We start from the raw sequence: 27,533 nt of genomic DNA, 5'->3' as shown, positions 1-27,533 counted from the left end.
AAGTGAATTTGTGTCTACTAATGCTGTTTATAAATAAGTCTAGCATTTAATTCAGATTAGTGTTAGATCACTAATGAAGACCGGCAAGGAAAATCTAAAACATATGTGGTCTCTACTATCAGTTATTTAAGCAATTTAAGTCTCACAGGCTCTAGGTTTACTGCCATACATGTTTATTCCATGCATATTGCCTGTAGATTAGATTGTGTTTAAATATCCTCTGTAAAGAAATCAAACATTTCTGAGCAGGTGACTCTTTAAGCTGAATATCATTAATTCAAAACACCACCTTTTTAGTGACCTTTGGCCACCAATGTCAAAATGTTTCCATCCCCTTTCCAGACTCAAACAAGAGACAAATTATTTTTGATAAACTCTAGTATTTATTAAATTATAAATTCTGTAATCAAAGAACAATGCAAATCAAGAGAACCTCAAACTACGAGGACTAGACAGCAAAGCCCATGGGGTGCCATGAGTGAGCTACAGATGGGATTCCGAATCCTAAGGTATCAGCTGGTGTCTTTACATGTCCAGCTCAGTGACTACTGTTAAATAGTTGTTAGTCATCTATTCTCACATTAATTAAGCTTCCTGTTCATACTGATACCAGACATCTCATAGGTGCCAAATTTTAGTAATGGTTTTATGTCAATCCATGCAGAAAAAAAAAGACAAAATGCAAGAGTCAGATGGGACTGTCAATGCACAGATAATACACAGACGCTGGCCAAAAGAACTGAAGAAATTTTTTTAAAAACTATAAAATAAACAGGCCTCAAGAAAACTGGGTTATTACTAAAGAGCTCTCAACTATTAACACCCCAGTTCCTTACATTAAATAAATTTCTCAACAGAGACATGTTAGACGTTTTAATTACAGGCCTATCCTTCCCATACCCCTTCCCACCCCAACTCCCGAAATGCACTACTAGGGATGAGTGTGTAAGGTTACGTGGGCAAAAATTTACAGATAACCTTGAGCATGGAGCTGAAGACTTAATTTATTTAAACTTCAGTTACTGTGCACTGTCCATCAGGCCTTCTAGATCTGACACTCACTGTTCCACCCCCTGCTACTGATCGATCAGTTCCTGATCGATCTGATACTGTCTGGTTTGCATTAGGAACCAAAAGTCTCTGTTGGGTCAAGGAGTGTTGTGCAACAAGTGCAGATACATCCTCACTATCACTACTGGCGTCTGATTCGGTTTCTTCAATGGAGATGTCTGCTGCTGGTACCCTGCCTGAAGATGGTGATTCATGATCTTCTTCTCCTTCCCCCCTATGACTCCTTTCAGCTATGCTGTCTCCACTGAGTTGTAAATGAGCAAAAGAGTCTTCCAGAGAAGTGTTTGCATCAGGGGATGGTGTTGCAGGGCTTGTTAACTGACCATCTACTGACGTCAGGGGCCTTACAGAAGACACTAGGGGCTGAACAGAAGCTCCGCTCTGTGCTGATACACTGTCCGCTCCATCAGCAGAGCTCTCTCGCGCGAGGTTTACGGTATTAGCATCACAGTCCAGCCTAAGTCCGGCTACTCCCTTCTTTGGTATGTCTATTATATCTCGTTTAATCTTCCTGCGACGTCCATGTTCATTTCTCCTGTATTGAACCATATTTTCAAGATCAGCAACATACAGAAACCCGGCAATTAACATTTCAGTACTCTTTTTACCTTTGGAAAAAGCATCTTCCAGCTCTCTACTAGTGCGCTCATCATACTGCCACCATCCATTTCTTCCTTCATAATACCATGCATATTCACCATTTCCTCTACTTGCTGCCTTGAGTTCTTCTGGTGACAATAAGGTTGGCTTGTCAAGGAAATCCTCGGGAATTTCTTGTCGGCAGAGGGCACATCGTTTTCCAAGCCATGACGCTCCCTTTACACACAGATAGCAGAAAACATGCTTACAAGGCAGGCTGACTGGGTGAACACATGTTTGCAGACAAATGGCACATTCAGGGACAGTCAGAGAAGGCGCAGTATTGGAACAGGACTCATTCGCTTTCCTGTTCGTAGGAAGCATGTTTATTGAGTGATCAATTTCACCACAGCCAGCCATCCTATGAAAGTGAGAAAAAATACGTATAATATGAAAATCGTGTTTTAACTCTTCCAATATCTTAATTCAACAATTCAGAAAACACTTACGAAGTACCTTTTATATGCATTATATGCAAGCCACATACTAGACAATGGTGATACAAAGATGAAAGTAGAGGAAAAAAACTCTTAACTTGTGTACAAAAATCTTTTTGATTTGTATGCCTTTAACTTTTACTTGTCAGGGGCAATGAGGCATACAATTGTTAGACAAAAAAAAAAAAATCCAATCACAGATTTTAAATAAATAGACCATTTCTACTCAGTCACAGAACTCTTAAGATAGAATTAGGGGCCAACCCCATGGCCGAGCAGTTAAGTTCATGTGCTCCACTTCGGTGGCCCGGGATTCTGCCAGTTCGGATCCTGGGCACGGATATGGCACCACTCATTAGGCTACGCTGAGGCGGTGTCCCACATAGCACAACCAGAGGCACTCACAACTAGAATATTCAACTGTATACTGGGGGCGCTTTGGGGAGAAGAAGAAAAAAAGATTGGCAACAGATGTTAGCTCAAGTGCCAATCTTTGAAAAAAAAAAAAACTAAATGCAAAGATTTAAAAAGGCACAATCCATTCTAGACTGATTTCACAGTCTGGAAAGTAGTTAGAAAAACAGAAAATGGCTAAAAGTAACTGAAATTACAATTACAGAAAGTGACAATTTTGTAGGCTTTTAGGATATTACTAGGATATTACTAAGTGGCAATTTTGCAAATATTGCCATATATTAATATACTTTTAGTACTTGACAAGTAGACCATATGAAATTAAGACCAAAGCTGAAATCTAAGAAGTTCCCTTTCCCTTCTGTATATCTAAAAACACTGGTTAGACCAGTCATTTCATTCCCCTCCATGAAGATCTCTCTTCTAATGGCCTTTGTTGTTGCCTTTTCCTAAACTATATGCTCTTCTTGCTGTACTCTTTCAAGATCATCTCATCTATACTCATGGCTTCAACTGTTACCTATATACAAATGACTCACAGATTGCTATCATCATTTCAGGTCTCTTCTTGGATGTCTTAAAGGCACAAGAACTAAACTCATGATCTGTTTCCTCCTTATTTATTCCCTAAAAGCCCCTCTGGTGACACCACTATCCATCTGCTTATCCAAGCCAAAAAGCCACCATTGAAACTGCCCTTCTCCTACCCCTCCCCATCCAAAACATCAGGTCTTATCAACTGTCTCCTAAATATCTCCTGAATCTATCTACTATCCATCTCTCTCTTTCCCTAGCCACCAAGTAAACACTGCTTATTAAATTATTGTATACGCTTTTTAATTGGTCCAGCCTTACCCCTTCCTTAAAAATGTTGACTTTTGGATAAAGACCAGGATATGTACACCCTGCGTGATCGGGCCCCCACTCCTATGCCAGCCTGGCCTCATCTCATATCAAACCTCCCTTTGATCAGGCTTCCAGCCATACTAGCTATTCTCTCCAAACCTAGGTTTTCTTTCTATGGAAGATTTCCTTACTTCCTGCCTCCCACCACCCACCATGGGCAAACTACTACCCATGTTATACCCCTCTTGAAAAAGCCTCCATGACTAGGCCAAATCATCCTAGTTTTTTAACTTCTTGCTACTATGCACTTGTCATTCCTAGCAGTTATCAGAATTGCGATGTTGTACTTATTTGTGTGATTACTTTGTTATTGTCAGTCTTCCCTTAAAGCAAGTGGGCTTTAAAGGGGCAGGGGACAGATCACTTCTGGCTCATCTCTGTATTCCCATGTGGGATCTGGCAGATAGAGAACATTCAATATTTGCTAAGAAAATGAATATAAATTTTCAAAGAATAATATGAATATGTGATACTATAAAATAGATTTCTAGGTTTTATTTTATTTTAAATAACAGCAAGTTAAGCCACTGGACTGATAAATATTTTTTTAAAGCATTTACTTGAGCATACCTTGGGAATGTACAAAAATTGTCAGTGCATTTAAAGATCAGCCCTGAAGAAGCAAACTGAAGACTACATAATGAATAGCTGCAGCTGGCTAAGGGCCAAAGGATACTTTGGCTTAAGGCAGCTGTTATACAGTGACACCAGTGCTGGGCTAAATTAAACCCTTTGTCTAAATTTCCTTACCTGCAAATCAGAGTTTATAAAACTTATGTGAAAAGAGTCAAAAATACACTTTGTAATCACCAAAGCTCCACACCCGTTACAATCATGCAAGACCAAGGGGAAAAATGACATGAATATCCAAGTTGCCCTGAAGAGGAAGGAGAGAGAGAGAAAAAAGTCTGTCAAGTTGGAATTTATGGGGCTTAAATGCTGGCATAAAATTTGGAACTTCTGCCTTATTGATTCAGATCAACATTTATTAAACAACTACTACGGTCCATATACAATGCTGAGTACTGATAGATTTAAAGATGAGTAAGACACACACCTTCTCTGTTAAGTAAGGAAACATACATGCAAGCAAGCAGATAATCACATGATGGCCTGATTCCTACAGTAATCAAAATATGTTAGGAATACTTATTAAAAGTAATACTGATGGGGGAGAGATAGGATGGACACAGGTTATAAAGCTTGAGGTACAGAGGAGGCTGGGGAGTGCAGGAGACTCAAGACACTGAGTTAAATCAGCAATGGAACAGCAGGAGATAAAGCTGTAATGGGAATCAGAAGCTAGACCATGAAGGCCTTACTGCGCTCTGCTAAAGAAACATCTGATTTGATTTTATCCCATAATAATAGGAAACCACAGATATTTTAAAAGGGGAAAAACTGATGGAGTAGACCAGTGATAAGTAAAAAGATTGAGAAATGGAGGTGAAGATCTCAGAGATTATAAACCATTAACTAACTGCTACTTTAAGTGAGTGACAAGTACCAGTTGATTCACCATTTGAAACATGAAACATTTATAATTTAATTCTAATGAGGATCTTTGCTTTTTTCCAAGATCAAGCACTCAAAAATGGCTCCAGTGGTTACGGAAAGGGTAGTGAGTAAAAATGTTTACACTTATCAAAACTTGAATAATATTAGGATTCATCACAGCACATTCGATCAGACAACAATCCATTCTCTTACTGCTTTTTCTGTGTCCTAGGTTCCTCAATAAGCAAGGTTCAAAATGATACTAAGTGTTTTGAAAAAGCTGCACTCATCTAGAAAAAGCAGCAACACACAGTCTCACTGGAAAACTGATCACTATGAAATGCTTACTTTCCAAACTCTTTTTTTCAACCTTTAATTACATAGCCAATCAATTCCTTAACCAGAAACTCTAGGTTACAGAAACTAGTAAAGTACAACTTTTTCCTAACCTATGTCAACCAAATATGACCTCTTAATATGTGTTAGGCACTACAGGAGCTTCAAAATATTTTGAGATAAACCCTTGCTTTCAAAGACTTTGGAACTAAACATCTAAGTTACAAGTGAAACCACATAGTTCTCAACTGTCCGTTAGTGTCCCCCACCTATTTCCCCTAAAAAGAACTGGCTGTGCACAGCACTTTTTTTTTTTTTTTTTGAAGATTAGCCCTGAGCTAACATCTATGCCCCCGTCTTCCTCTACTTTTTATGTGGGACACCTGCCACAGCGTGGCTTGATAAGTGGTGGGTAGGTCCATACCCAGGATCTGAAATGGCGAACCCCAGGCTGCCAAAGTAGAGCACATGAACTTAACCACTATGCCACTGGGCCAACCCCTGTGCACCAACACATTTTGTTAGACTCTCAAAAACTCCTATGTATTTCTTAAATACAGTCTTAGTATTTCCTCAAAGGGCAAGAGACAAAGTACCACCTATTTCCTTTGTCATTTGGCAAAAAATTCAGAATACTTTTGTCTGCCCCAGGTAATCTTACACTGTGGTAACAGCCCATGTATATTACTTTCAATTCTGCCAAATACTATAAGCAGCGCCCAATGTACTTTTAATTGGTTAGAAAAAAAAATCACAACACTCACACCATGCTTCTGGGACTTCAGTTTTCTCATCAGTAAAATGAGAATAACTCATGTTTTGACTCAAAATTCTTGTAAAGTGACAATAAATTAGGTGAAACCATAAAACTGTGTTTTTGAAAGCCTCTTCTACAATATCTAATACATGCTCACCACAAAGTATATAATAAATATTTGCTAACTGAATTTAGCTTCTCATTCTCACTTTTCTGTTTATTGGCAAAAGCTACATACAGGTCAATCTCAGGGAAAGAGTAACTGTGAAAATAATTATAATTTTAAGGGATTGCCTACCTAGTTTTAATTCATCAGGTCCTATTGCTACATGTAAATCTCTGGATAACTTTAAACATCCTGGCAACAAAAACAACTAAAATTAGCGGTAGAAGGGGAAACAATATATTCTTTCAATTTAGGACAAAGAAATTAGTTGTCAATGAAATTCTGAAAAATCTTTTTCTAAATTTCCCTATTTATTTAAAGCCCCCAAAAAGAAAAAGAAACTAACAAAGGCATCCAACCACAAGTAGTAATTTAAATGAGTAAGAAAGATGTTTGATTCCATTCATAAGACAAAATGGAGAAATAAGCTACTTCTCATCACTACTTTGGAAAAACAGCAGCAAGATCTTATACATAAACAAGTCCACATCCTAAACGATCTAGGTACTTTCTGGGCAAAGGACAGGACAATAAAGTTAAAAAGAATTTTTTTTAAGAAGATTAGCCCTGAGCTAAAATTTGTGTTAGCTACGCCGTTGGGCCACCCTCTAAAATTTTTTTAACAAAGAAAAATAAAGCCTTGTAAAATGTAAACAAAATATCCAATATGTAACTTGGATGAATGCCATACATTTAAAAAAATACATAATTTCAAAACCTGATGTATTTAAGTAAAACTTACCCAAAAAAGTCTATTTTCCATCAGATGCAAGTTAGCTTATCTGCAAAAAATAAAGTTTTCAATCTAAAAACAGTACTCTCTACCCTGTTGAATATGATCAATATTTTACATGACTCTTACTCTTACCTGCATGAATAAACCTAAACATGTAATTTCAAAACTAGAAACAGCACCACCCCAGGGGAAGGCACAAACTGTAAAAGCCACACATTGAAAAGGCAAAACAGTCCTGTTTGGGCAGGTATTTCAGTTTCCTCAATAGAATGAAGTCAGAGTGGATAAACTTCATCAGGAAACAGACACCAGACCCTAAAGCTTCATTATTTCATCTGAAGTACTTTCAACTGTGAATTTACAACTTTTAAATTCTGATTCTCTTTAGCCCACCAAGTATACTGTTAATCTGTCACCAACTAAGAAATGGGGAGAAAAATGTAGTAGATACTGCTTACATAATTCTGGCTGAGGCACAAACAGTGGACAAGATACAACTAAGCTATATAACAAGAGAAAGACAAAGAGACCCAAACCTCTAGCTGGCCTGTAAAACATACACTTCAAGATTATTTTTATCATTTTAATCTACCCTACAAAGTCTCTATTTTGCATAGTTTCATGATCTTCAAATAGGCTGGAGGCTAAATGTGTGCAAAAGATCATACCAATATGTAAATAAGAAATGCTTATTTTTTCTTTTTTGTAGAGCAAGGATTTTAGAGAGTTAATGCTAATCAAAGAGAGGTATTCCCTAACTAATATCTTAGGAAACTCCAGAGGTCATTTTGAAAAAGGGAGTTTATTTCCTGGTTACTAAACTAAGAGAAATTTAATACATAGAAATTTGGAGTGAAGTTAATGCAACTCCGCTGAAGAACATAATAAACATAGCACTCATTTTCAAAGATTTTTTTACTAACTGAATTCTTAACAAGATATTAGAACTTTTAAACATAAATCCCATTCTTCTTCTTCCCATAGACAAATTATATAAAATATTTCTGGAAGACAAATAAGTGTCTACTAATACTTGTAAGCCTTCTGTTCAAGAAGACAAAATACAGAGAGATATGGAAAGAGTTAGTGGAAATCTCCAAGCACTCAGATTTTGTTTAATCTTCTTGAAGACACCTAGTCAAAGAAAGGTAAAATTACTATAAGTGAAAAAGGTCTTCAGCTTACATAGTGTTGAAGAACTTTTTAGCCAGCAATAAAAATTCCAAATATTAAAAATCAGGGGCCAGCACCATGGCCGAGTGGTTAAGTTCACATGCTCACTTCAGTGGCCCAGGGTTTGCTGGTTCAGATCCTGGGTGTGGACCTAGCACCACACATTTTGTCATGCTGAGGTGGCATCCCATCTGGAAAACTAGGACCTACAACTAGGATATACAACTATGTACTGGGGGACTTTGGGGAGGGGAAAAAAAAGGGGAAGATTGGCAACAGATGTTAGCTCAGGGCCAATCTTCCAAAACAAAAAACCATTAAAAAAAAAATCAGATTTTTAAAAGTCTGGGCTCCAAATGTAATTACAAACACAAAAAAGGGAACAAAGAATAAGTTAACACACCACCTTTTGAGCCGTGCAGACCTATCAAAAAAGAATGTCAACTTCCTTCCCAAAACTTTGACTATTTTCTAAAAGAAAAAATTCCTCAAATCTTTAGCTCTGCTAGAATAAAAGGAGTTTGAAGTTTAATACAAGTTAAAAATACACCTTAAAAATTTCAATTTTAACAATGACCATTCCTAAGACCTTGAGACAAAATTCTTAACTTTTCAAATTATTCAGTGTCTTGTAAATGGTGAGTATTTAATCTCTGTTGGGTGTTTGTTGATGCATATTTCTATTACATTAAAATATAACAACTAACATTTACTGATTGTGTAATATGTGCCAAGCACTGTTTGAAGCACTTTACATCTAATCCTCGCATTACCCTATAAAGTGGGTCCATTGTTTTCCTTATTTTACAGATGAGGAAACTGAGGTACAGAAAGCTCAGCCCAAAGCCACAGTACTTAGTTCATAAGCGACTGAGGCAACTTCAAATCTCAGTTTCAAATCCAGGTCTTAACTGCTACAGATTGCCTCCAAAATAATTATGGCTATCTAAATGTAAGAACTATGTCAATAATTTCAGGAAAGATAAAGTTTCAACCAGTTACTAAGAAATTTCACAGACTGATAAAGGAACGAAATTTATATCACCTGCCTCAAGAGCTCTCTGTCGCTTTCAGAATTTCCCTTTATTCCCTTTCAATTCTGAACAAAGTACTTGAGTATCCACCACACCCATGGCACTAGGAAGGAGATGCATACTAATACTTGCCATCGAAGTGTAGGAGCAGGTAAATTAACGAACACATGCATTACTTATTGGTTTTATGATAGACGTAAGATACCAGAGAGCACAAAGGAAGAAATGGTAACTAGCAGGAAGGGGAAAGAGACGTTTTGAATGGATGAAATGTACCATGCAAGACTAAGTGCTGTACATTGTGCTATCTTAATGAGTTTAAACATTTATTCTAAATGTCAATGGTTTTAACATTTTTAGGTCACAGGCTTATTAAGAGTTTGATGAAATCTTAAATATAATTTGAAGGGGTTCAAAGATCTCTATGAACCCCTAAGGAGGCAAAAGGAATTCACCGAAAGCTTTCATGTTAGGAAGTGACAGTCCAGTAATTTATCAAGATCATTTGGACAGCAGTTTGGAGAAAGACTTGATGGCATGGGGTAAAAAGGAAACTAGGATTTATGGTAATCTAGGTATAAGATAATGGGAGGGAGGATGCAAATGTAAGATTCCAAGAATAGAATACAGGAAATACTAAGGAAACAGAAATGCACCATCCATTAAGACTCAGCATTTGAGGAGAGTTTCATCTCAGACATAATGGCTCTGAGATATTTATAAGGTCCCCAGATAAAGATAGGCAGATGATAGTTGAGTTTACTGGATTGGTACTCTGAAGAAATCTAAGCTGAAAGAAATCTGATGAGTCACCAATACATACACGGTTCTTGGAGACATGAAAATGGATGAATGCCCAAATTAAACCCATAGAAAGAGCAGACAAAAAAGGGCCAACCACAGAACCGTGGACTACTCCAACATTTATAAGTGAGGCAAAACAGTCTGCAAAAGATGTAAGGAACGGTCAGAGACGGATGGGGAATAGAGAGAGATCACCACCACAAAAGCCATGAAGGGAGACAGTTGCAAAAAAGAAGGGTCAAGAAAGGAGAGAACTTTTACTCTCCAACTCATGAAAATTTCCACTTTTGTAGTGAAATGTATGGTGCAAAACTTGCGAGCACCATATACTGACTAGCTATTTTGATTTCCCTGTTCTCCCCAAAAACTATTACAAAACTTCCAACCTTATAGTTAAAAGATATCCTGGACTCCTTTATCATTAAGAAATTAGATAAGAATGGATCCTCAAAATTTATCTTTATCTTCATGCTACTTTATCATCATTCCTCTTGGCTCGGGATGGGGTACTGCTAGTTGTTTTTACAGCTAACCCCTCAATTTCTGGTGTTAGTGCATCCCAATTCCTCCAAGATCTTAATCAATATTCTCTACTGGTAAATTTCAAAATCAACTAACAGGCTAAATCTAATGGTCTCTTTTGGTCTTAAGCTATTTGATCTCATTGCACTGAATTATCATTCAGTTAACCACCAACTTTTTTCCTAAAACTTTACACTCTTCACTTCTAAGATGGTACTCTCTCTCTCAATTCTCCTTTCTATTTCATTTTTTTCTATCTTCTCTAGCTACCCTTAATCACCAGTATTCCTCACAAGGGCTCTGCGGATGGCCCTATTTTCACACTATATGCTATGCCTAGACAATCTACTGATTATTTCAAACTAATAGCCACCTACATGACTCCCAAAATCCAATATCCAGAACCATTCCACCTAAGACCTATAATTCCAATTCCGTTTTCAAAACGTCTGCCTCAACATTCTCCAGGCACCTGAAATCAAACATGACTAAAAATAAAATTCTCTGTTCCTCTGAACCTGCATCCTCTTCCTTTGTTCTCCATCTTGGATAAAACTTGAAGCCATTCTCAGTGCTCCCCTACTGCTTGGCCACTTCTCTTTTCTATGACAGAAACTTCTTGACAATGTGTCCTGTTCATTCCCAAAGTCTGTAACCCTAATTCTGGCCTCCTGGACACACTCTTGTACAAAATATCGACCTTGCAAGTAGCCTCCCTGACTTCCGTCCTTTCTCCCTCTCATCTATCCTCAGTTCAATCATGTCTAATTAGTCTTCTCTCTGCTCAATCTTCAATAGTTTCCTACTGCCTACATAATCTAATCCAAATTCCTAAGCATTAGCTTTCAAGTACACTGACACAACCTTTAGAGTAAAACAGACTTAGCTAAAATCCTGGCTCCATCATTTATTCTCACCGTGTTGACCTAGAACAGAATTTCCCAAACTTCTCTAAAGGTAAGAATTAGCTGGTGTGCTCTTCCCTGGAAATGTGGACATATCTGGGTTAGAGTCTAAAAATCTGTGTTTTTAACAAGTGCCCCAGGGAATTATTCTTAAAGAAATTTGGTAACACTGACCTAGGGCAAATGACTTCATCTCTCTGTTTCTTCATCAGTAAATGACGTTACTACTATCTTTCAGTGATTAAATTCAATGATCCAAGTAAAATGCCTAGTAAGCACCTGGCAATGCAGTAGGTACTAATTACACACTCATTCCCTATACTAACTTTGAAGTCTCTTTCTCCTACCACATGAGATTGCTCCTCGACTCCCCGAAGATGCCTTGATGTTTAGGCAGCTGTGCCCTTCTCATTCCCTTGGCTTGAAAAATATTTCCTAATTTTCTCAGACTGTTAAAATTCTATTCATTCTTTAAGACCAAGCCAAAAGTTCTTCTGTTCACTCTGAACCCTTCAGATGGAAGAAGTCCTCTCAGTTCCAAAAGCATTTCATTGTTACCTCAATATGGCATTTCTTCCACTGCTTATTAATTATATACATGTCTCACTTACTACACCATAGTCTAGTTTCTTTATGGCCAGCACCTAGACTATCTGACCTACAAAATAAAAATATATACAGTTATGAACCGCATAACAACGTTTCAGTCAATGACAGATCACACATACGCTGCTCGTCCCCTTAAGATTAGTACCATATAGCCTAGGTTTGTAGTAGGCTATACCATCTAGGTTTGTGTAGGTACACTCAATGATGTTCATGCAACTGACAAAATCACCTAACGACACATCTCTCAGAATGTACACCCATCATTAAGTGACACATGACTGTATATGTACAGACATAACTTGAAGATACTGCAGGGTCAGATCCAGACCACCATGATAAAGTGAATATCTCAATAAAGTGAGTCACACCAATGTTTTGGTTTCCCGGTACATATAAAATATACGTTTATACTATACTGTAGTATATTAAGTGTGCAATAGCATTACGTCCAAAAACACAATTTACATATCTTAATTAAAAAATACATTATTGCTAAAGAATGCTAACTATTATCTGAGCCCTCAACAAGTCATAATCTTTTTGCTGGTGGAGGGTCTTGTGAAAAACGCAGTATCAGTGAAGCACAATAAAGCAAAGCACAGTAAAACACAGTATGTCTATATACAGACAGACAGGTAACATATGAACAGGATTAAATAAAAGATATATTAGCCCCAACTTAAAGAAAAATGCTTACTGGTTTCATTTTTCTTTTATCAAATTCTCAACACTAAGAATGATATGGTCATACTTTTAAAGGGAATATATAATCAAAGCATCATATTGAAAAAGTACATAGCAATAGTTATATGTCAAACTGGGAGAACATGTGAAATAATATCTACAAGGGTCACTCTTTGGCCCACTATTTTGAACACTGTGATTACTAAGTCTGTGAAAGTCAGTAAAATGTTCACTGCATTTTTCCTGAGTAACATCAAACTGGACAGTGTTCATATTAACTTGGAAAATAGAACTATGATGTTCATCATGTAAAAATGTTCCACCAAGAATAGAATAAAGTTCAATATGGGCAAGATCAAGATAGTGTAACATTTTAAAGCATATTTCACAAAGACTAGATGATAGCAAAACACAACTAGTAAAACTGGGGACTCAAGTGAATTCAATATGAATTAAAATGTAATAATGTACTAAATTTTTAAAAAGTCAATTTTTAAAAAATCAATTTAATTTAGTGAAACAAGCTTTTAATAACTAGTATTTTATAACTCCTAAGTCTTTCTTATTTATAAAAGCTAGCACTGTCTGTCTAGTTTGGTTAAGTAAATTACTGTGTAAAGAGAAAGCAGAACCTAGAAGACCTGGAGATCTTTCCAGTTTTTTAGCCTCCTATGAGCAAATTCCTCTGTCTTCAGTTTTACTTTACAGAGATTTTTCCCTATGAGGAGATTTTTGGATATCTACATTAACAATAATCTAATGTGAATAAAACTGCTAACTCAATAAAATATCTGTAAGTCAATACAAAATGCTCATTTTGTATAATTAGAAGTAAATATGACAGATACTTGATTTTTTGCATTTTATAGGAATTCACTTAATTTACTGCAGCTTTGGAAAAACCATGATGACGCCATACTTACATTCCTATTACAGATCCCACAGATGCCTGTCACAAAACTAAAACAGCATCTTCACTCAGCCAGTTGGCAGGATTTTCTCTTCCACTGCTGGTTCATCCTGTGCTGCAAAAGAAAAAAATCTCAACATTAACTTTTCCACATACTAATTAAGATCAACAAAATCAGTCGATTATGTATGATCCTTTCATTTAACAAAACTGAGTGGCAAATTTTATCTTAAAAGTGAAAAAATTTCAATAGAAGCATGCCTTCTCTCAACACTGCTACTGAACACTATACTGGAAGTTCTAGACAGAGCAAATATATTAGACAAAGACAGGAAAGGCATACAAATTGGTAAGGAAGAAGTAAAATTATCTCTATTCTCTATACAGAAAATCCCAAAGAATCTCCAAGAAAGCTACTAGAGCTAATAAAAAAATTCAGCAAAATTGCAGGTTACAAGTTCAATGCACAAAAAAGTCAACTGCATTTCCATATCTAGCAGTCAACAATCCAAAAAGGAAATCAAAAACGCAATTCCATTTATAATAGCATCTAAAAGAAGAAATAACTAGGAATCACCTTAACTGAAGAGGTAAAAGACTTGTACACTGAAAACCAAGAAACACTGCTGAAAGAAATTAAAGAGCTAAATAAATGGAAAGACAGCTAGTGTTCATGGATTGAAGACTATCAAGATCACAATACTACCCAAAGTGATCCACAGATTCAACATAATTCTTATCAAAATGCTAAGAGCCTTTTTTTGCAGAAATGGAAGAAAAGTCAATCATCAAGTTCATATGTAAATGTAAGGGACCCGAAATGACGAAAGCAACCTTGAAAAAAAAGAACAAAGTTGGAGAACTCACACTTTCCAATTTCAAAGCTTCAGTAATCAAGACAATGTAGTAGTGGCATAAGGAAAGACAAATACACCAATAGAAGAGAAGAGTCCAGAAATAACCCATATATCTATGGCCATTTGATTTTCAAAAAAGGCGCCAACTCCATTCAATGGAGGAAAGAATAGTCTCTTCAATAAATGCTGGGACAATTGAATTTCCAAATGAAAAAGAATGAAGTCAGACCCCCTACTTCACACCATACATAAAAATTAACTCAAAATGGACCAACAACCTAAATATAAGAGGTAAAACCATACAACTCTTAGAAGAAAAAATAGAGATAAATCTCCATGACCCTGGATTTGGCAATGGATTCCTAGATATGACACCAAAAGCACGAACAAAAGAAAAAATAGATAAATTGGACTTGATCAAAATTAAAAACTTTTGTATATCAAAGGACATTGTCAGGCAAGTAAAAAGACAACCTACAGAATGAGAATCTTTACAAATCATTTATCTGATGAGGGTTTAATATCCAGAATATATAAAGAACTACAACTTAACAAGAAAAAGACCAATTAGGTGGCTGGCCCAGTGGCACAGCAGTTAAGTGCACATGTTCTGCTTCAGCAGCCCAGGGTTCACCGGTTCAGATCCCGGGTGCAGACATGGCACCATTTGGCAAGCCATGCTGTGGTAGGCATCCCACATATAAAGTAGAGGAAGATGGGCACAGATGTTACCTCAGAGCCAGTCTTCCTCAGCAAAAAGAGGAGGATTGGCAGCAGATGTTAGCTCAGGGCTAATCTTCCTCAAAAAAACAAGAAAGAAAGAAAGAAAAAAACCAATTAAAAAATTGGCAAGAGGCCAGCCCCATGGCCAAGTGGTTAAGTTCACGTGTTCCCCTCAGTAGCTCAGGGTTCACAGGTTCAGATCCTGGGCATGGACCTACACACCGCTCATCAAGCCATGCTCTGGCAGCATCCCACATAGAAGAATTAGAATGACCTACAACTAAGATATATAACTATGTTCTGGGCTTTTGGGGAGGAAAAAAAGAGGAAGATTGGCAACAGATGTTAGGTCAGGGCCAATCTTTCTCACTAAAAAGCATACCTTTAAAAAAAAAAGGGGGGCAAAAGACTTGAGTAGATAGTTCTTCAAAGAAGATATAGAAATAGCCAAGAAGTACGTGAAAGATGCTCCACATTATGAGTTGTTAGGCAAATGTAAACCAAAACCACCATTATATGCCACTTCACATCTATTAGGATGGCTATAATGAAAAACAAACAAATATAAACATTGGTGAGAATGTGGAGAAATTGGAACCTTCACACACTGTTAGTAAGAATGTAAAATAGTGCAGCCACTGTGGAAAACAGTTTGGAGGTTTCTCAAAAAAGTTAAACATACAATTACCACATAATGCAGCGATTCTACTCCCAGGTATATACCCAAAAGAACTGCAAACAGGGACTCAAACTGATACTTGCACACCAATCTTCACTATAGAATTACTTACAAAAGTCAAAAAGTAGATACAACCCAAGTACCTATCAACAGAAGAATGAATAAACAAAATGTGGTATATAAATACAATGGAATATTATTCAGCCATAAAAAGAAATGAAGTTCTCACACATGCTGCAACACAGATGAGCCCTGAAAACACTGTGCTAAGTGAAATACACCAGACACGAAAGGACAAATGTTCTATGATTCCACTTATACAAAATATGGAAAGTAGGCAAATTCACAGACAGAAAGTAGATTAGAGGTTACCAGGGGCTAGGGAGAGGGACAAAGAGAGAGTTACTGCTTAATGGGTACAGAGTTTCTGTTTGAGGTGATGAAAAAGTTGTGGAAATACACCGTGGTGGTCATTGCATAACACTGTAAATGTAATTAACGCCATTTATTTGTACATTTAAAAATGGCTAAAATGGTAAATTTCATGTTATTTTATATTTTACCACAATAAAAATTTTCTTTAAGTGAAACAAATTCTCTATGGACAAAGTAGCCTACACAGAAGGTATCCATAGCCATCGCCTTCCTACAAGGAGGAAGTGTGTGAGAAGGTTAGGTGGTCACATTAACTAGGACCTCTGCTATTTATATGTATGTCCAAGTTTATAGCCATTAAGCCAACCTTCTCTCAAGATGCCTCTTGTCCAGGGAATCCAGAGGCACCAACCAAATCATCTCAGCCACTAATCCTCTTCTTCTTGTTTAGTATTTCCTCCTTCCACTTCACCACACCCACTGGAGGAGGCACATATTACATGGAACTTAGAATCAACAATACACAATGACTAAAGAGAAAATAGGCCTCACAGTCATGACAACATAGGAGAGATCTCAATCTTCTTTCAGTTCCATGTGCCTCTCATAGCGTGGGAATCCATCTCCCTAAAAAAATCTAGATTTTCATGTTTAAAGATAAATATTTTTAATATGATACACGGTCTTTAAACACAAGGCAGCTTATCCCATCAAATGTTTAACAGAACAAAAAGTGTTTCAAAACTGGAGAATTTTTAACTGATTAAAAAGGGTTTCTAAACAACCTATCTGTTTTACTCTGAGTTTAGAACTCAGTCTTTACCAGATATGGGCTGCGTTGTTCTGACTCCCCCAACTCTTTCACTTTACCCTCTAGGTGCCTAGTTCAATAGCACCACCGAAGACTCCATTCACTTCCCTTCTGCAGCCTACTCAAAACAGAAACTGCCCATTTTCAGACACCAGACAGGAGGAAACACTCCACTATTCTAACATTGTTACTCTTAACAAAAACAGTTATTCTTTGAAGTCTCTACCATTGGCTATAATCCCCTATAACTGTCCTTTCTTAATCTTTAAGGTGTTGACTTAATCTTCTCACTATTGGCCCTCCTCTTCATCCTAACTCCTGACACACGGCTATGAACCTATTTAAAATATCCATGAAGGGGGCCGCCCCGTGGTCGAGTGGTTAAGTTCTAGTGGTCCGCTTTGGCAGCCCAGGGTTTTGCTGGTTCGGATCCTGGGCGGGGACATGGCACCGCTCATCAAGCCAGGTTGAGAAGGCATCCCACATGCCACAACTAGAAGGACCCACAACTAAAAATATCCAACTATGTACCGGGTGGCTTTGGGGAGAAAAAGGAAAAATAAAATCTTTAAAATATCCATGAGAATGAACCATCCAACAGCTAACTCAGAGATTCTTAAATTTGCCCCACTGAGGTTGCCTGTTAGAAATGTGCATTCTCAGGCCCTTACTAGAGATTCTAAGCCAGTATACAGGGGTGTAAACCCAGGAATCTCACCCCAAATGATATCAATGCAGGTAATGCATCGATACAATTTGAGAAACACTGTCCTCTGTTTTCAATTCCTCAAATCCTGAATTCAATGAACTTCACCCCACCAGCAGCAACAAAATATCATGGCCACATTTGGAACTAAATGCCACCTCAAACTGCTGCCTCTCTAAAATCTTGATCTCACTCTCAAATTGCAAGCTCTGGTCCTTGCTGGTCACTTACTCACTCATTCCCAAAACTGCTCTTTAATTTCACGGAGACTGGCTCCAGTCTCTGGACCACCTCCTTTCCTTTATTCAGCTCTGATCTCATTTGCTTTCCTACCCAATCTGGAGCCCAGCCATTGTAACTTCTTTCTTAACAGAATCCTTGACTCCCTCTTATCACTGTTTCTCATCTACACGTACTCCACAAACCCCCATCTCTGCATGAATCTTACAATGTGACATCTCAGCTTCCATGCCTTCACCAATAAGTGCTGATAAAGAAAAACAGAAAATTCTTCTTCTCACCCCTCTCTCCAACCAACCACATCAAATTCTGTCAACTTTTCCCCTTAACACCTTTGGAATCTATCCTCTACTGTCTTGCCATTGCTAGTGCCCTAGATTACACCTCTATCATCTCTTACCTGGACTACTATTCAGTCTGATTATCTTGTTTCAGCATCACCCCTCAAATTTATTCACCAAGTCTCTGAGTGATACACTCAAAAGGCAAAATAGACCTCCCATATGTGAAGCCCTAAACTGGCTCTCCAGCATATACAATGAAAAGGCAAAGCTCCTAAGGACAACATTCAAAGGCCTCAATGACCTGAAACCTAAAGAACTCTCTAGTCTTATTTATCTCTCACAGATCAACTCTAGTTATACCAAATTACTAATAGTTCTCCAAACTTCCCTTTGTAGTTCTGTATTTCCTCCTGCCTGATACACTCTATCTCTTTTACAGCTTATGAATGCTAATAGCACTTCCTCTACCTCCAAAAAACTTGTTCCCTCCCCTATATTTTATACATTCTTCTATTACTGAACTTACCATATGGACTGAAATTATTTGTTTGTTTCCAACTCTTCTATTAAACTACAAGCCACAAGAAGATAGGGACTGTTTGTATACTTCTAGGTGGCTAGTAAACTGCCAATCAGTTTTTGTTGACTTAAACTGATATTTGTTAGATGAATGAAAAAGCTCCTAAAATAACTGTTAAGAGAAATAAAATATCAAAAACCTAAATTTATTTACTCACATAACACAACATTTAAGTTCTAATTGTGAACAAGGCATCCAGCCACAAAAGATAAAAGATATCTAAGTTCTAATCCTTTCTTTAAAGAACTTAAAATCCAACAGAGGGAGTTACTACATTTACAAACATAAAATTCAAGCTATCTTTATATCTTTTGACAAGCTCATCATTTACCCAACTATTGTTCACTTGCAATGAATTCTCCAGAACGCAGATAAAAATATCCAAGAATAAAACCAATTATACTAAATCTTACAAGCTACAATGACTTTTCCAATTCCTATATCCCATGGATAATTTTCAAAGTAGACTCTACATAGATAATAATGGTTGGGGGAAGGAAAATGAACTAAAACCTATGTAGTAATCTAGATCCCAGCTACGCAAACTGTGGTCCCCAACCAGGAATATCAGCATTACCTGGGAGTTCCTTACAAACGAAAAATCTGGAGTGCCGCATCTCACCTACAGAATCATCTCCAGGTGACTCATATGCATATTAAAATTCAGGAAGCACTAGCAGACCCTTATACCACTGAATCCTCAAAACAACCTTTTGAGATATGATTATGCCCATTTTACAAATGAGGAAACCCAAGCCCACAAGGATTTAATCCAAATCACAATGCTATCAATATTGGGAGATGGGATTCAAACTCAAGTATCTCTTTCAAAAAAATATTTTCTTCAATACACTGTATCTCAGAGAAAAGGTCTAAAATAGCATTATCTAATAGAAATACCATGTAAGCCACATACATCATTTCAAATTTCCTATTAGCCACATTAAAAACAATAAAAATAAACAGGTAAAATTAATTTAAATAATTTATTTTATTTAACCCAATATATTCAAAACATTACTGTTTCCACATGTATTCAATATAAATAAATGGTTATTGTGATATTTTACATTCATGTGCATGGGTGTGTGTGTACACACTGAAATCACACAACTCAATTCAGACCAGACACATATCAGGTGCTCAATTTCTCCATGTTGCTAGTGGCTACCTTAGTGGGCAACGCAGGTTTAGAATGTTTTGCATATTGACAATTTTTTTTAAACACAAAACTGGCAATTTGCTACAAGAATCAGTGAATAAAGAAAACGAACTCCATGTTACTTTACCCACACCTTTGCTGGCACAGATAAAGAAAATCGCATATTCTGTCGTGATCAAAATTGACTGTTTTAGGTGGTCCCAATTCTGCCAAATTGACTCATCAACTATAGCCTCTGAGAATTATAATGCCAACTGCGCACAACATACAGCATGGCATGTCACACCCAGAATGGTCATGTGAAGTAGCCCTCAGAGAACTTCTACATTTGAAACTAAAGATTTTTTTAAATGGAGGAAGGGAGAGGCTTTTACTTTCAAGAAAGACATAACAGAGAACAGTGTAATTCTAACCACAGGCCAGAATTAATTTGGCAAACATAAATAATTCAAACATATATAAATCCTGCTGCAATGAAGATTTGTAAATTATACACCAAACTCCATACAATTTATGAATACTACAGTAAAACATACCAAATATTTTGACATGCAAATATCAATTAGTTAATGAGTTAAGGTTCCTTCTTTAGGTGCAAATTTATACAGAAATGAACTAGGAAGGCAACATAAAAAGAAAAAAATTTGAAACTAAATATTTCTTAACAACTGTGGAGGAAAAAAGTGACAGACTAAATTTAAAAATATATAAAAGAGTTTAGAGATCATTAGTGGATTTAAATCATTTACCCACTCAACCAACTATATAAGTATGACCGAAAAGGAAGTAATATTGCACTAGTTATAATTTGTGACCACTCAACAAATTCACACTATTATTTGTATATACTATTATTTTCTCTGAAAATATCTAGGATTAATTACAATTCTACTTTCAAGTCAGTCACAAGGTCGACAAAAATCAAGTTTTTTTTTCAGATAACCAATTCAAATTAATGATTATCTTTTTTAAAGAACGAATCAAGAAAAGATGCATATAACAAAACCAAATCATAAAGATTTGAAGACTTCCTGTATTCTTCCAATCACTAACAGCTAATGTTTAATAAAATAGTTTTTACTCTTTATTTATTCAAAATACACAAAACAGGAAACATTCTATATAAAAGCTATCAGTGACAGAAAAGAAAAGCACTGGAAACCTTCCACCTTTTGGTATACAAACTCAAAAAAAAAAAGCAAGGGCCAGCAAAAAAAAAAAAAAAGGAATAGAGAAATTGGGTGTAATTTAACAGATACAACTTAAAATTTCTTCAGAAAGAGTCACAAATCAAGAGATGTAACCAAACGCCCTAATGTTTCCATTTTTAGCTTTCCCTCTCATCCCTTGTTAAAACTCAGCTTACAGGTCACATTGAGAAACAAGTCTTCAGTCAAAACTCATTTCAACTAAATGGGGCCCAATACTTTACACTATTCTATTTTAAAGAATTATTTCCCTTACTGTATAGCACTTCCCTTTGCAAACATTACTGTATGGCAATCTAAGGCCTTCACAATCTTCATACTCAAGCATTAAACCTTTACACTCCCCCCCAAAAAATACAGCCTTTATATTTTATTTTAGCAAAACACGAAATGTGAATGTGAAAAATATTGTCTTTTAATCACATCAAACAGCAGTTTCATAGCTTGCAACCATTTTGTAAATAAGAAAGGCTCTGCTACTAATTATCTGTGTGACCTTGGTCAAGTCATAACTCCCAGGTCTCTGTCATTTTACCCTAGTCTATGCTTCTGTAATTCTAAATTCTAAACTTTAATTAACAGGCATTTAGCAACAGGTTTTGTTTTAATTAACCCCAAAAGTAGTAAGCCATGAACACTAAATAGTCCATAAATAAGTACAGGTGGTTGTAGCAGAATGTTAATAAGATGGTTTCCATACCCACAAAGATTGTTCCTAATCCAGCCTGTGGACTCAGGTTCCTTAGGCACAACCAGAAATGAGGCAAGAGAATGAAAATGGCTCAGCACCTTCTATTACTAACACTGGGGGAAAAAAGCATTCAATACCCAACTGACAGTGTGTCAGGAGTTTCACGCTAGTAAATGGCTAATACACAAAATAATATTCTTTGAACAGACCAATAGTGTGAAAAGAAAAGATTTAATACTATCTTTTTCTTCTATTAAATCAAGAAATCATTTTCGGATCCTTTCAAAAACATTCTACCCCATTCTTCCGACAATCCAAGTTGGTGGAAACTGAAATAAAATACTTTACCAGTTGACATATGTCCCCTAAAAGAAAAAACGCCATTTCTCTTTTTCTTCCTCTTGTCTAATGACCAGCTAGTTGGAAAAACATTTTTCCTGATGATTACAATTCTACCAAATTTTAACCACCAGTAAATAACAAAAACCTTCAAATGTTGACCATTATTTTCATTTTTCCCACAACTTACATTGGCCCATTTGAAACATAAATTCTAAATCAAAGATCAGGCTTAACGAAATGCTCCAATTTAAGACATACGAGGCTAAAACAAACACATCCAAAATCTATTTCTAGAGTGGCTCTCACTCTTCCGGTTTTCCGTTTACAATGAGATTTACTTGACCTATTTTCTGTGTTTTTAGAGCACCCAGACACTCAACAAAAACAGTTTTTGCTGGTCATAGAAACAGCAAAGCCAACATCATAAACCCTGTTACTTGTGCGAGTCATTTTCTACACGCGTCCTATATGCCACGTCTTTTAAAAGTCTAAATATAGATCCATCTATTAAAGAGACAAAAAACAGTCTTAAGCTTTCCAATTTCTGTAACTATATACTGCTTTCAATGCCAACGTTATTCTTCCACATCCTATTTTAAAAAGTACACACATTGCAAAGGAGGGGTGCGCCCCAGCACCTGAAATGTCAACCATACAAAGACAAAGCGTTTTCAATTATTTCTTGGCTTTCTCCTCCCTCAACTTCACACTGTTTAATATTACAAAAATATTACTGGAACAAAACGTAGGCACTTTCGAAACTTGAACAATAAGTGCTCACTAAAACAGCACTTAGGGAAAAGAAACAAACACATATAAGAAAATGGATTACAAGGAAAAAAGATCTAGTTGCCAGCATGTGTGTGTAAACTCAAAACAATTTTGCAGCCTTTCTCTAGACGCCCAGGGACAGCGGAACGGCGACAACAAGGAAGACCCGTACTCTCTCAGCCGGGATGGGGGTAGGGAGAGAACTCCGCACCCAGCAGCCACGAGAACAAAGCAACAGCCTCCGCTTGAAGACGCATTGAGGTTTTGGAGGCTCAACGGGTATCGAGAGATCTCTTAATGATTCCGATGCTTTAATAACCATCAAAACAACGAAGACTGTGCAGCGCTGGGTTTAAACCAGGACTCGGTGGAGGGGCTACTCTTCGGATGAGGCAAGACCCAGACCCTGAGCAGGAGGAGGTGGGAGAGAGGAAGAGAAAGAAACGGCTAGAGACACTCTGGGAGAAGACAAAACGCAGGGCCGGTGCGCCCCGGCTGCTATCTGACCCAAGGCCGGGCAGAGGCCTCCACACGGGAAGCAGGGAGCAGGATACCCTCAAACCATCGCCGCCCCTAAATCCTGGGGCCAGACGGTTCCCGGTAGAGGCCTGACACCACGGGAGAGGGGAGGGACCAGGCCGCCACCAAAGGCAGCGACGAGGACACCGGCGGAAGAGGCTGCGCAGTAATGGCCGCTGCTCCGCCTCTCGCACCCCGACCGTGACCAGCTCCGGGCCGTCGCCCAGGGCAGGGGCTGCGGTGGCTCGGACAGAGCCGAGCCCGTCACAGTCTCCTCGCCTGCGACAGCAGCCCCGGTGGGGGCGGCGGGAAGGGCTGCGCTGTCCCTGTCGCTTGGGGCGGACAGCCGCGGCCGCGCCGGCCCAAGGGCGTCCACCACCGTCCCGGACCCTGACCCCGCCGCCGCCCCTCAGGCCCGGCGCTGAGGGCCCACCAGGAGCGGGTCGCCACTGGAGGTGACACCGCGGGCCGTCACTCCTCTCCCCATGTCAGGATCCCGGAGTGGCAGAGCTGCCCCTGCCCCCGCGAGGGCTTCGCCCCGACTCCCACCTCTCGGGCCCCGGCCGCGGCCGCCTCGCAGTCTTTTCTCCTCGGCCTCGGAGCCCGCAACGGCCGGGAACGCGCGCGGCCGTCACGTGACCGCCCGACGCGGCGCGGGGGCGGGGCCGCGCGGGGCGGAAGCAGCGCCGTGCACCAGGGAGCTCTCGCCAGCCCCGCCCCTCGCAGTTCCCCACGCCCCGCCCCGGAGCGCGCCGCGCGGCCCCTGCCTGCTCCTGCCTCTGAGGATCTACTTTTTGGCTGCGTGGATCCCTGTCGTTGCTTTATGTTTTGCTTTGTAATTTTTGTAATTTGTGATTAGGTGCAGAAGACTCTGAAAGAACGCCGGTCCCCCAGAGATTCGGGGCTGAGGAAGTAAGACGCATGTAGGACCAGCAGGTGGTGCTGCTCATAAACCCAGCCTGGAGACCCAGAAGAAGCCCTTGGGCGCGCCTAGCTGCATTTTGGGGTGAAGAGCCCTTGGGAAAGTACTGGTTATTCTCTTTCACAACAAAAAAACCTACCTCTAGGACGTTCCAGTTTATCATCCCTCTCTCCTACACAACCCATGAACAGACAATAGGAAAAATTTGGTATATACTTGAAGATCCCATCTTGAAGAGAGATACTAATATTAACTAACAATGTGCAAGGCGTTGTTCGAAGTGCTTACACGTTTTAGCTCACAATAAACTATGTGGTGGGTACACTTGTTAGTCCCAGTTTACAGAAACAGGCATAGCTGGGATTTGAATGCAGTCAGGGGCTGTAAGAGTTCATCTAGTCCACTTCTTCATTTTATCAGTTAAGAAAGAGATATAACAAGGTTAAAGGACTTGCTCAAAGACTTTCCTGCTCGAGATACAGCCGGGATCACAATACAGGTATGTTTCCTGGTCCATAAATACTTGTAATTTAGGAAAAGTTATTCACTGGTCTTCACTTGTTCTAGGCACATGTTTAGAACGGGTTCTCTAAATGACTATTATATTCTGTTAATTATGAGTTAATTGTAATTTATATTCTATCTGGAATTAATTAATGGAATTAATCAATAAGAATCCCACTAAAATGCCCTTCCAGGCTTTAAAATCTCTCTTAGCCACACCCATAATCTTAGTCATTTCAGTGAATAGCTCCATCTTTCCTTGTCCAAACTCGTCTTTAATTCCTCTCTTTCTCTTATGTTCCATGTCCATTTTGCAAACAATCTGTTGGCTTTTCCTTCAAAACACGTCCCGAATCCAACTACTTACCGTCTCTGCTATAACCTACAACATCTGTTGTTTGGATTATTGCAGTAGCCCAGGGACTGGTTGTCTTGCTTCTGTCCTTGCTTTCCTTTAAGTTTATTCTCAACACAGAAGCCGAAGCAAACTTATGAAGAAGAAAGTCAGATCATACCATTCCTCTCTTCAAAGTCTTCCATGGCTTCCCCAAACAGAGTAAAAACCGCTGCCTGTCTGACCTCACAAAGTGCTCACTCAGCCTTGTGTTCCAAGACAACTCTACACAAGCTCTCAACCTCAGTCTTTGCGGTTGCTGTTCCCTCTGCTTAGAACGCTCTTCCCCTTAATAGCTTCCTCCCTCTGTTTGTGCTCAAATGCGATCTTGTCAGTTAGTCCTCTACTTGCCACCCTATTTTAAATCATGACATCACCCCCTCCCAGTATTTCTTATCCTCTCCCTTTATTTTTTCTCTCTAAGACTTTTCACAATGTAAGGGATGATTTAGTTTGCTTATTCATCTTTATTGTGTGTCTCTCCACACTAGAACATATATCTCTTGAGGGCAGGAATTTGTGTTCTGTTTTGTATCGCAACTGCCAAGAATAGTGCCTGACACTATTAGAGTGGCTCTCTGTAAATATATGTTGAATGAATAAATGAATATGTGTGCACACATTTATATACCAAATAATATATAAATAAATAAGAAATTCTTATTTTTCAGCAATTGTGTATATATAGGAGAGCTGAATGTATGAAATAGTATGCACCCAACCTCCACCAGCCACCTGAAAGATAGTGATGTTTATCTCTATGAACAATATAGGATAGCACCTGTCAACATTGTCAGAAGTGTTTTAAGGATTGGCACCTGGGCTAACAACTGCTGCCAATCTTTTTTTTTTTTTCCTCTGCTTTACCTCCCCAAACCCCCCCTGTACACAGTTGTATATCTTAGTTTCAGGTCCTTCTAGTTGTGGGATGTGGGACACCGCCTCAACGTAGCCCGATGAGTGTGCCATGTCCGCGCCCAGGATCTCAACCCTGGGCTGCCTCAGGGGAGCGCAAACCCAACCACCCGGCCACAGAGCCGGCCCCAGAAGTGTTTTAAAAGTAATTGGTTTCCAGTAACTGTTAAACTCTCCAAACTTTCAAGTGATTTACTTAAAGAAATAAATCAGAGCCTAACAGATTCAGGGCATTTCTATAATAATGTTACTGTCATGGCATTCTATTTTGCTTCATTGAATCAAAGATAAAGGAGTTGCAACATACTGAGAGGAATTTCTCGTTATTCATAACCCACTGTCTATTTCCCACAAGTGTATAAAATGCTTCATGAATACCACATATCTCCTCCAGGCACCCCTCTTCCCCATACTATCCTCCCAACACCCAAAAACGTTAGATGTTATTTGTTTTGCTTAGCTTGGTCTCTGTCCTACCATTTGATGTTGTTCTATTTACAGTAATCAAATAATAGCTACTTTTCTAGTAGAATTCCTTTGTAAATAATGTGTAGTAGACAGTTTTCTTTGTGTTTTTCCTTTACCTAATGTGATAATCAATGCTCTCTCTTTTACTGGTTCTCAGTGTTCCTACTGCAGCCCCAGAAGTTACAACTGAATTATGATAATTGTATGCCTGAGAAATAGCCCAGCACAAAACAGTCCCTGACTTAGATTTTACAGTTTGATTGTAAAGTTGATCATGCCTTTCCTAACCCTGGTTGTATATATATATGATGTATGTATTGATTTTTAGATGTTTTATGTTGACAATATCAGCTATTATATTACCTCCAGAGTCCGTGCTTGTTCATTAGATGACATGACCTCTCATTGAGCATAGCGTTGAAAGATAAGAATAAATGCTCTATTTTGTTTTTTGACAGAATCCTTCATTATTTTATAATGAATGAAAAGAATAATATATTATTCTTTTAATAAACTGACACTTAGACAGTGCACCCTATTATGTAACGGAAATACCCTACAGTTGTACAGGCAGCAAATATGTTTTTTCTCAAAGTGGTTAAGATTTAGGAAGTCAACATTCAATGGTTTTATAATCATGTACATTGGGGCATTTATTTATTTATGGAATTATATGCATATCAGTTATTGGTTTATTATAACCTAGAAACTTGAAATATTTTTCACAGTAGTGTATCAGTTTGGATCCTGTTTGGAAAACAGAAACCACCTTAAGTATTTCA

General features: G+C 38.2%; 1 protein-coding gene across 20 annotated transcripts; it reads right to left on the bottom strand.

The window, feature by feature from the left end:
* Positions 1-363: 363 nt before the first annotated feature.
* On the bottom strand, positions 364-24,282 carry RNF146 (ring finger protein 146). Of its 20 annotated transcripts, none has more exons than XM_070559363.1 (5): positions 24,098-24,223; positions 13,614-13,715; positions 6,966-7,005; positions 6,356-6,415; positions 364-2,071 (listed from the first exon to the last, which is right to left on the bottom strand). In XM_070559363.1, exon 5 carries the CDS (start codon positions 2,068-2,070, stop codon positions 1,009-1,011), a length of 1,062 nt encoding a protein of 353 aa, XP_070415464.1. In that variant the 5' UTR covers position 2,071; positions 6,356-6,415; positions 6,966-7,005; positions 13,614-13,715; positions 24,098-24,223; the 3' UTR covers positions 364-1,008. The 20 variants fall into 20 exon arrangements, with proteins under 20 accessions (XP_070415464.1, XP_070415459.1, XP_070415469.1 ...); XM_070559358.1 differs by lacking the exon at positions 6,356-6,415 and adding an exon at positions 4,218-4,344; XM_070559368.1 differs by having other exon boundaries at positions 13,614-13,710; positions 24,098-24,219.
* Positions 24,283-27,533: the final 3,251 nt, after the last annotated feature.

This window comes from Equus przewalskii, chromosome 9, assembly GCF_037783145.1.
Source record: "Equus przewalskii isolate Varuska chromosome 9, EquPr2, whole genome shotgun sequence".
Classification (NCBI taxonomy): Eukaryota; Metazoa; Chordata; class Mammalia; order Perissodactyla; family Equidae; genus Equus; species Equus przewalskii.
Note: the sequence above shows the minus strand (reverse complement) of the source record. Positions and strands in the feature narration are given on the sequence as shown.